General features: G+C 39.2%; 1 protein-coding gene across 2 annotated transcripts in view; it reads right to left on the bottom strand.

The window, feature by feature from the left end:
• Window positions 1–7,995, bottom strand: part of LOC139142435 (radial spoke head protein 3 homolog) — an 8,090-nt gene extending 95 nt beyond the window's left edge. Inside the window, exons 1-8 of one of the 2 annotated variants that reach the window (XM_070712367.1) lie at window positions 7,721–7,995; window positions 6,348–6,435; window positions 5,382–5,669; window positions 4,545–4,748; window positions 3,719–3,968; window positions 3,224–3,405; window positions 2,779–2,868; window positions 1–1,195 (exon numbers count right to left, since the gene is read on the bottom strand). The exon at window positions 1–1,195 is cut by the window's left edge and continues 95 nt beyond it. In XM_070712367.1, the coding sequence (XP_070568468.1) occupies window positions 1,100–1,195; window positions 2,779–2,868; window positions 3,224–3,405; window positions 3,719–3,968; window positions 4,545–4,748; window positions 5,382–5,669; window positions 6,348–6,435; window positions 7,721–7,824 (1,302 nt within the window). In that variant the 5' untranslated portion in view covers window positions 7,825–7,995 and the 3' untranslated portion in view covers window positions 1–1,099. The remainder of the gene's footprint in view (window positions 1,196–2,778; window positions 2,869–3,223; window positions 3,406–3,718; window positions 3,969–4,544; window positions 4,749–5,381; window positions 5,670–6,347; window positions 6,436–7,720) is intronic. The other variant, XM_070712368.1, reaches the window with a different exon arrangement.
• Window positions 7,996–11,484: the final 3,489 nt, after the last annotated feature.

Genomic DNA, 11,484 nt, shown 5'->3' with positions numbered 1-11,484 from the left:
TGTTTAAGTACAGATTCAACTCCCTGTTAAACGACATCCTGACCGTGTATGGTCGCGGCAACCACATATGGTAGTGGCAACCAAAATTCAGAATTTTAATATACAAGTGGTTTTTTTTAGCTGCATCTCCAATAGATTACAGGCAGAGCAAAAGTGGTACAAGCTAATGGCTTCAATGGTGTGTGGCATACACAGATCACGTAAAACAGGCACATAGCCTCATGCGGACTAATAACTTCCCGCAAATGTTCATTTCAATTTGTTTATTTCACTTTTTTCAATATGGCTGCCTATTCGAGTTTGGGATCACAAGAATCAATTTTTTGAGCATAATGTTGACCGCTCAATAAACTGCGCTGGTATGCTTGCAGAAAATCAGCTGAAACGGAGGATTTTTAACCAGTTGTCAGCGGAAAGTAGAACAAAAAAACTTCAACAACATGCTTTATCACAAATCAGTGACCTTAAAAGAAATTCAACCCACAAAACAGGTTCAGACTATGTTGGACGGCTGCATAAATTAGGAAAAGCCTCGATGGGAAAACGATGATAGGGAAGTGAATTGTATTTTACAAACTACAAATATTCAAATATTAGAAATTTAATATATACAATGTACAGTCTGATTGGAGAAAATATCTATGTAACACATTTTGATATTTTAACGATAAAATATTATGTGACTATGGATGAAATGTGAGTCGAAACAATTAGTGCAGGGGCATGTGAGAAAATGTAAAATCACATATTCTGAGAAGGAAAATTGGTAATTACGGCCTCTCGGCTATATTTGCTCATAAGATTTCTTTACATCTAATGCGGTATTTCGGGGTAACAAAAGAAACAATACAACATTTACTTATCAAAAGGCCTCTCTGACTGGCAGTCAACTGGGTTTTAATTCATTATTTGTAATTTGGCCTTTGCTTACAGAGTTCATGGGAAGAGAGACACTCAAGGCCTCACTTTGGTTCCATCCCATAATATCCCTCGGTTCCATCCCATAATATCCTGAAAATATGCATTAAAATATGCAGAGTCATGTGGGATTTTTACTTTTTTTGGTGTAAACATCAACTTGTTGGCTTGAGGTCTGAAATTATTCTTCTTGTGCATCTGCCTCTGCTGGCTCCTCCGTTTCCTCTTTCGGCCCCTCCTCAGCGGCGCCCTCAGCTTCCTCAGTACCGCCTTCAGCCTGTAGGGTAAAAAAATCGATACAGCGATTCTTGTTAGTGTAGAAACAAAAGCTCCCAGTTTGGCGTGTGAAGAAACCAAAAGCAGTGAAAAAGTTAACCCAGCAAAGTTTCCTAAAACGTATGATTTCTGTACAGTTTGTGTGTCTACACTGAAGTAAAGATCAGATCTCCCTGTGAACATTATAAACATTGCTTTCTGATTCTTTGCCTGTTCTTTCACAACTCATGTCAAACAGCTCCTTTGAAGGACCAAAATCATTATCTGAAACTTTGCCGGGAAAATTGCCTTTTCACTCATTATTCTTGACAGAAAGCTGCAAATGAAGGATATTTTTATCAGCATAAAAAATTACAGTAGCTTTTAAAATGGTGTTTGTCTTAAAATAGCCCATGGCAAACATGTCAGTATTACTCTTACTGCTTGAAGCTGTAAGTAAGTATTTCTAAGGTTATTATTTACGCAATGCAAGATGTGAGGTACATGAAAATTCCATGCTGATAAAGATTCATTAGCATAAAATTTCAATACAGAAACAATGCTCATTGATATAATTTGCATAAATGAATACTAATATATGGTACCTTGCATCTTGCATACATAGTTATTATTTAATGACATTAACTGAGGTACCCTGACGTGGTCTGGATGAAATAATAAGCACAAAATGAAAAGCTGTGAGCTGGTGATTTCTCAGCAGTCAAGATACAAAGTTATTTAGCGACAAATTTAGCTTCTCTATGGGGTACAGAATCTTATGGCCAATGGAGTGTGACATGAAGGTATTAACTAGGCGTCGAGGTCAGCGGTTGGTGAACATCAATTAATGTCATGAGTTTAGGATTGTCGCATTTAATATAGCTGTACTAACTTTACGTGGCAAATCTTACGCTACTGCCTGCCATAGCATAATATAGCCATTGAGTTCTTTGTTGTACAAGTGCAAATCAGAAAATGGACAGACTAGCCTTGTGAATTGACAGCCTTTCATCTTTGTCATTGATTTTTTAGATGATTTGAGTTATACTGTAATAGTGTCTTGTGAAAACTTATTGTTTCTTGCTCAACCTTGCCAGATTTATCAATTTGAATGTTGGACTCCGACAACAAAGAACTTAATAACTATTCTGATTGGCTGACCATTATGAAATGTGCTGAAAGAGAGGCACACGAGAGACATTCTTGCAAACAAGTGTTGCATTTTATCATGTAGAGTTTGACAGTGGTGTATGTGTTTGAAGTGCGATCTCCTGTAGAAGAAAGAAAGAGCCAGGCAGTCCTTCCAACTGGAATTAAAAATACTGATAAGCAATGAAACCCCTCTAGTCATCCCTGTTACCGCTCAGCCTTGGAATGGTCCATTATTTGACTGTACCTGGAACATTCCATGTTGCAAAAGCATTGAGGGGTGAAGATGGGTGAGGTGCCTAAAAGCGAGGGGCAGTATGGCTTGCGCACTGAACAGCCACCCCTAGCATGAGAGTGACCACGGCAACTGCGGTGCAAGGAAAAAACCCACACGCTCGGCAGTGAAGGTGCAGTGAAAATTTTTTTTATCCGTGATGTTTTCAAACCGTTACTCACTGCTTGTGGTTGGGACGGCGCTCGCCCCTCACCGTCAGACGGGTGATCATGATCGCGATCGGCCTCCTCTCCTTCAGTTTCATCTTCGTCCTACCAAAACAACTCACACGTTAATCTGAGAATTCCCACACAGCCAACACAGTGTCTTACACCCAGAAATTTAACATGTTGAATAATACCAACCTAAACTATACTGTACTCCTTGATGTCCACAACGTGTACACTGTATGTCTTTGCAAAGCTATTCAGTCCTCAGTTAAATTTCCGGGTGTAAGGTCTAGTATTAGTTACCCCATTATTTAACCTACTCACCCCCATGCATCCCTGTACATTGTAACATTCTTTTATTACATCAACACGACAGACCAAACCACAGGGAAAAGTGGGGGTGAAGAGGTCAAATACACCTCCACCTTGGTAAATAAAGTCAAGAAAACCTGCATACCTCTGTTTTCTCGGCTTCTTCAGCCGGTTTTTCTCCTTCAGCTGCTGCTGCTGCTGCAGGCTGCTCTTCGGACTTGAGTTGTTGATCAGCGAGAGCCTTGGCGGCCTCGGCAGCGTCCTGGGCCAACTGGTCGTGGTCTGTGTAGGCCTCCATCCTCTGTTTGACGACCTCCCTGATGATTGCTGTAATGTCAAGGATGTGCGAGGAAAATATTAAATCATGCGTAAATTTGGAAGATGTGAATTCTTGAGTCCCTTCGATGATAGGAAATTCTTGTAATTCTATACTTTGATAAAGGACTGTTTATTCCTGTTCCATGTCTTGTCCACCTTCAATGGTAATACAGGTATATGGCTTCCGCCACTCAAACAACTCTACTCCTCAAATAATCATGACACATGAAATTATAATTTGCAAGACTGTAATCCACGACATCAAAACTCACATCAAAGTTCACGATTTGTTGATAACAAACATATAAAACTCTTAACTTACAATCAAGAACAGTCCTGGAGAGCACTGATTTTCCGATCTTCTTCTCAACCTCATCCATAAGCCAGGGCATGAAACCCATCTCAACATCTCTCTCCACTGGATCGAAGAAATATCCGTTGTCGTTGAGCGTGCCGAACACCGACGGCACCAGATCTGCGAGGTAGGCCTGGGCAAACGCCCGTGCAGCAATCTTCTCTGCTGTTTCCCTTTCCTTCTTCAGCACCTCTCTCTGTTGTTTCATTCGACGTTCCTATAGGGCAAGAAAATGAGGCACTGCTACATAACACATTTTACTTTTAACCTTGTCACCCCCAATTCCCTGTAAATGGGTCCACAACAACATTGATGACAATGGGTTTGGGTCAAACCATGATGGTGAAAGGGTTAAACTGACCGATCAACTCCTACTTTATTGCTTCTTTGAACAAAATTTGGTGTTGAAATTGAAGTAGTAAACATAAAAGATACAGGAGAGTCATTTTTTTCACAAACATTCCAAACTTTCAGTTTCACTTTTGTCTTTTTCTTTGCCAATCTGGGCAAAGTCGTCAAATAACAAATCTGAAAGACAGCTAAACATCTCATTTGTAATCGATTTACATGAGGTAGATGTTGCTGTACCCTTTTCCACAGGAAATAACAAAATGGAACATGCTCCATGTTTTTCAAAATGACGAGTAGTGCTAATGAAATTTGTACTTGCTCTCATGTCACAATTTAACTCTTTTGTTTTGGTATTAACATATGAACAGGCTGTCAATTAAACAGACCGGGGTGGATGATCCACTCTTAATCTCTCATGGGGAACCTTGACACGTCTCCTAACCTTTTCTTCTCTGTGCCTCCTCTCCTGTTCTTCAAGTCTCTGTGTTTCTACAAGTTCAGCATTGCGTAGCTCTTCGAAGGCACGTTGTTGAGATTGGAGGTTGGCCAGCTCTTCCTCTTCCATCACTTCCAACAGCGCCTGCTCAACGGTCTTGCCTACTAGCACTTCAAGGATGGGCTTGACTTCAATGTCAAAGTCAAAGAGCTGCCATGTGAAGAAAGAGCAAAAAAAAAACTTTTCAAAATCTCGTTTTTACTCCCTACACATGATTATATAAATTTTGATTTATGCTGAATGAGTGAACGTTTGTGTCGACATAAAACATTGTTTTGCATTCATAGTATTATTGGAATTAAGTTACGACACAGTGACCAGAAATGAGCACAAACATGTGAACTTTATTTGTTGCTACGACCAAGTGCCAATAAAATATGCATGTTATGTCAAGACATGTTTTTTTGTCTTGGTACTTGTCACAGGCACTTTCAAATCAGACACGAAAGTCTTTGAAAGAAACACTTGAAGATAATATGTCTGACTTGAAGTTTCACTTGCATACTTTTCTCTTCCCTTAATAACAGTTATCCTGGCATTATTAAAAATGTTCTACTTTTCTTGAAGGGGAAATATTTATCAAATAAAGTGAAACTAATAACACCTTTATGTTAAACACACCATTTCTTCCTTAGACTTTGAAGCAATGTCTCTATAAATCAACTCTAATATCTAAATTTATTGTGTCATAAACGCAAAATCCTAGGGTCTATGATTCCATGTAAAATTGGATGTGTGCCGGCTGACATACAAGTAGGCGAGTAGGGGCTGGGAAGGACTCACCTCCCCTTCTAAGATTTGTGTTGCCACATCTTGGCCAGTCTTGGCCGGCACAAAAAGTGGCGTTGGAGGTCTGTCGAGGAAAGCATCTGTTTGACACTCAACGTCGGCTTCTTCAACCCGGTCGCTGAGCTCCTCCAGGTAAAGTTCTGTTTGCACATCGATGTGTTTGCGACCTTCCACGGGTTCCGGTGACCTTGGGCGAAGCTGATCCTTGGCTCGTTTTCTGGCCACTGCTCTCCTCCTCGCTTCCTGCTGCCTTTGGATTTCGATGGGATCTGGCTGGGCATTCTGTGCAAATGGAATAAGCAAGTGAATCAGTGCCCTCACTGAAGGGCAATACACGACTGGTTCATTTATGATTTTTTTACGCATATTCAGACTTTTTGCCCCTGGAACTTTCAATTTTTTCTCTGACATGACTAAGAATAACGATTGAGTGTCACTGAGCAATTTTTTTTAATTTGAAAGCCATTACCTAAAATAACTAGTACTTGGAATTCAATATGGCAACCATTCTCTATGTCAACTCAGTGAAAACATTTTTTTTTAATTCTGAACAAACAAGGTGGTGACAAACTTAAATGCATTTTCATGTTTCAAAGTGAGAACACACATTCTTGCAGTCAAGTCCAGAATTATAAGGATTTTGAGTCCAAACGTATTCTGCCATTATGCTGCTATGTGACATGCTCAAAGTGCCTCTCAGAGAACAACTTTATACAGTAATAGGTACATGTAACCTATAATTTAGTAACTGAAAAATGTATTTATGAAATATTTGATGTATTTCATCGATTCGGCAGAAAATTTGACTTTTACAACCAAAGGAAAACCAGCTCTCTGACATTCCATTACAAACTTGAAGTAATACTACTTTTAATGGAGGAAAAGTAAAATGTTTCGCCTAGGAATTCTCTATCTTTATCTATTTATATTAGGCATGTAATTATCAATTACTATACTTACTGCTGGTAACGTATGTTGGGCATATGTGTTACCTCGCACGATACGTCTGTCATACATGATGTTACCGTATGGCTGTGAGGGGTCATTTCTGTAGGAACGAGCCAGAAACACTGAGTATGAGGACTACAAGATATTCCAAAGCCTACATTACTACCGAAAAAAACATACAGACATACAGATGCCGCCGACCAACATACCAAATGTGAGCTAACAAGGTAACAGAACAAGTTGTGTTTTTCATATGCACATGTACATACATTTTTAGTATGCAAAAGACGCACTCTCACTTTTAGCGATCGTTGGGATCAATTCGTTGGGATCAATTAGGGTAACTGTTTCTAAAAACAGCATAACAATATGTCTGGACCCCTGCCCTCAAAAATAAATAAATAAACACATAAATGTGTAAATTGATAAACAAATAAACAATTGAAGGAGTATAAAATATACAGGATGAACACACAGTAACCATTGATATTGAGCTTGTACTGTCAAAGCAGCTAGCATTCGTAGATACAGTGGAGTTTGGCATGAATGTACCTCCATGATTCGGTTGTATGATCTTTCTGTGCACAACGGCTGTACACCGACATGTGTAAACCAAGTTTGAACTACAGACCCTCAAGAAAAACTTTTCTGAAAGGCCTATATCAGAACAAGATTTGACACACTTTGATTAAAGGACAGCAGTATTGAAGACTGTAAAATACGTTTCGGCATTGACCGCAATTTACGGAACGGCAACAACTGAAACCGAATCCTTCCGAGTTCATTGCCATTAGGCTGTGTACGAAAGTGTGACTGGAGTCTCGTCGTCGACAGTTCAGACTTTAAGCGACTGAGCCAAATACACACAACGACATTCGTGTCTTTGATTTGTTAACTCGATCTTCGATGATTTTTTTCAGTCTAATATGTAGCTTCTGGTAGTACAAGTGCAACCTGGTACACGGAGTAAAGGACAGCCGGCGGTGTGACTCCATGGAAAGCCGTTGTAAACAAACAGAGAATAGAACTGTAACTACGTGTTTTAAGGCATGGTCGGAGAATTTCTTTGGGATTTCCGGTTGGAGAAAAGTTAATCTAACTCATATAAATCAAGCTGAACTCAATATAAATAAAATGATTTCTTGATAATACAGAAATTGTTACATTAATAAAGCCCAGAAGTTGCAATATTAAAGAACTGACTCGAAGAGAGGTCGAATAAATTAGATTATACATTGTGGTATGTCAATTGTTATTTCACTCGGCGAAATCTATCGCCACACAACTATGCCACGAAAGGATTCGTCTCTAAATGGACCATATTATTCCTAATAAGATTGCAGAAAGGTGATCCAAACACCAAAATACGACAGCGTTTTACTTACTGTTGTACTATCGGTTCCCTGTATTTCTTTCTCTGTGGAACAGCTCGTGGTTGACTAGCGAACGTGTACGTTCCGCTCTTCTGTTGTGGTAGCACAGTTGTCATTTTGACAAGTTTAAGAAAGTCCCTTTATATGGAGTCAGTAATTTTCGACAAAACTGTGGTATCAGTCCAGGTTCTATGCCAGAGATGAACAAATTAAAACTGTAAACCTAGTTGACAACACAGTATCACACTCTCGAACGACTTCAATATGGCGAGGAGTGTTTCCCGTGCACTACGATGGACTATTTGCAAAGACTTGGGGTCAGTTATTAGTCCGCGCCTTCAACTACCTTAGTCTCATTGGTAGTTTATGAGTTTTTATTCACATTCCTACGATTTAATAGATTAGATAAATAAAAGATACTACAATTACTTTGAAAAATTTGCGATTCTGCACAAATTATACACCCATACGCACTTCATTTATGGCGGAGGAATATACTGTTCATTATCACTGAGTGCTACGGTGTAAATATTGAGGGCAATGGTTGCCCTTAGATACAAACATACCTGGTCTCGCAATTGGCGAGACTTTTCGAGAGTTTATTCAAGACTGAGTCTAATCATGCTTATAGCCGGAGGCGGCGTAGCCAAATCCGGACATCTCGCCATACTCGTATTAACTGAGCTGTATATGGTGCGCATTTTGCGGTCATATCTTTACAGTCATACCAAAACAGAATAAATTTGGAAAATAAACTTTTGTCGACTGTCGCGTAATACAGTAGGCTGTTGCGTAGATCGTGGAGTCGACGCGTTGCTTGGCCATGAGTAACTTCAGTAAGTGTTGCCGAGAGAAGCCAAGCGACTCGGGGCCAGTCTGGCTCAATGTATGTGTAGTCTAAGCTTATATAAAGTGTATATTGAGCGTGCCATAGACAGCTTTCATCAAGTATTCAACCATGCAGTCGAACCTGTTTCACAAGTGAGCCACTCACCATGTGACTAGTATTTTCAAATGCGCAAAATCATGAAAAATTGAAAACTTTTTCAATGTCAGTGTGACAAATCATAATAGAATGATCCCCTGGATCCCCAACGAGTTCAAAAGAAACAGAGATATTTTCAGTTATTTTCGTGCTATTTGGTGGGGAAACGCATGAAAATGGTGAACTTTTTTTGACACCCTGTGTTTCCATGCCCGAATATACGAACTTGAAACATTCCAATGAGTACATGATGGTGTTTCATGCAACTGAGTACAATGAACCGTTTTTATTCATTGTGTTTTTTGTTTGTTTTATTCGATTGTTTCTGTAGTTTTTGTTTGACTATTGTGTAGCTACACTTAGTCTGCCGATTCAGGTTTTCAAGATCTCAAATGTTTTCAACATATTATAAACTTGGGTGTTTTTCACATGATTGCAGGATGTTCAAGTCAAAACCGTTGTCGCCTACCGTTCCCTTGCAGCCAGAACTCTTGCCCTAGTGCTGTTCAAGTTGAAATGCGAATTTCTGAGATGGGCAGAAATTCTGCCTTGCGTTTGTTTCGTCCTATGTTCACATAGCAAAAAGCACACCAAATTACTAATGCGTTTATCTGGCTCTCTCACATAGGTATGTCATGTAGATAAAGTTTTCAAAGGTTATTGACGACACCAATGGACTTTGCTTTGCTTATTTGCCCGTTCCTCCATCTACTACTATGTCCTCGGTCACAAGTCAGGCGAAAAGTAAAGAATGTTGACCGACTTCACCTCGCTATAACTTATAAATAAAAAAAGAATTAACAGATATAATTACTGCATTTCATGCAATTCGTATCATCAATTTAAGCATTGTCGTTCAATATTGATTTCAACATTAACAGTTCATGTTTTTGTGGGAGATTTATCATGACAAGCAGAAAAGAAAATACACCTGCGACTGACGTTATTGTTTTTAATTTGGCAAGTATAGCACCATAAAAGTGCGCATGCTCAGCGATATCGTTCTCTCCGCATAAATGGCTAACCGCAGTTGCATGATGTTCGATAATTTGCTCTGTTGGAAAATAGGTCAGCTCATCTCTTCCAATTTGTCAGTCATGAATGAAAGAGTGACAACTGCCTATTTCAAGTGATACTGTATGCTATAGAAAAGATGCGTTGTTGTGCTGGTCAATTAAGGAAGAGCATTTGCCGCTAGAGGGCACCATTTACACTGCTTGGGCCTCTGGCCCAGCCCGCCTGTGGCCAAACACTGGCAGTCTCCTACAGTGTGAAAGCACAGTCCCTCCCTTTACCCAGCGACAAAAAAAAACGTGACTGTCTGCTCGCAGTATGTCAAAAGTTCCTTGTTTATATAGAAAAGTTCCTTTATATTTGTGTGTCAAAGGTTTTTTGGTTAAAAAGTGAACTAAAACTTGCAGTACAGTCACAACAAAACTGAGTGTATCATAAATTTACAGATACGAACATTGTTGTTAAAAATATAATATTTTTGTCATCATTCTGTATCCATAGGTACGAGCACCCAACTGCACTACTGGAATCCTGATTGACATTCAGAAACCATACAAAATTCGCGCCGCTGCAGGACAGATAATCGGAAATACCATACCATTCAGGTGCTCGCAGTGTCGATTGGATACAGTCGAGGACAAACCTCTGTAGTAGCTATTGAGAATCAAAAGAATGAAAGGTTTGAACATGACAAACCGACGGAAAGTCCAAAACAACAAAACAAAACACCCACCCTCAAAAAAAATAACATCGGCTGGTCGACTCGAAAATACTGGTAACTACATTTGACTGATACTTGCCAAATCTAGACGAAATTCACTGTCTGGCAATGATCCGCATTCCCATTGCTAGCCCGCCATTTGGAAGTGTACTTTTGCGCCGATAATCCTTTGTACTTGAACGATTTTCGGTTGGTTTTCACTGATAATAATAAGGGAATTTTATTTATTGATTTTAGCATATATAACAATATCGCTAGACTTGGTTCAAGTCTGTGATTTGTGAATGTTTGAGTGGGGTGAACGTGATGATTTGTGTTCTGTTTTCATGTGAAACGCGTGAGTGGGGTGAACGCAATGAGTGGGGTGAAAACTATTGGCCTACACTGCTACAGGGGAGTTGCTCCGGTGAATCCGGCGGAAACTAACTCACTACTGCGCAGACTCAAACATAACGTGTTCAATTAATCGCAAGGAAAACCTGACCTGGGCTGCCAAATTCCAAATAGGTTTGTATGAAATAGTAGAGACACAAGATAAACTATTACAAAATATTTTTTTTTAGAAATTCACTAACTTGAACCAAGTCTACACAATATCGCTTGCATAGACAATATCAACATCTATTCCAATTAGGAAATGTAAACCACACTGATCTTGGTTGCATATTTTGCCAATTACTTTGGCAAGAATCTTGGGTCCACTTTTTTCTGTTGAAAGGAAAGTAAAATTTATTAACAATAAGTACTTTTATAATAGCTATGTATACCAACATGAAGCATCATGTCTACATAAATGTAAATAAGTAAAGCAAACAAAAAATGTACAGAGAATATTTTGAAAAACAAAGTGAAAAACAACAATGTCAATGTGCAGTTTTACATCAAAATGAGTTCAAGCCACATCCTTTAGCATCAAGTCTCACCATACCCGAAAATGTACCTGTAAAATTGCAAATTTGTTCATCATCTTACGATGGAGGTAGAAAGGGTCTTTCTCTCTACTACGGAAGATATAGAACGTCTTCCGTTAGTGACTACAAGTATTAATTTTAGAGG

This window comes from Ptychodera flava, chromosome 10 (genome assembly GCF_041260155.1).
Source record: "Ptychodera flava strain L36383 chromosome 10, AS_Pfla_20210202, whole genome shotgun sequence".
In the NCBI taxonomy this organism is placed as follows: Eukaryota; Metazoa; Hemichordata; class Enteropneusta; family Ptychoderidae; genus Ptychodera; species Ptychodera flava.
The sequence above is the reverse complement of the archived record's forward strand: the minus strand, read 5'-3'. Positions and strand labels throughout refer to the sequence as shown.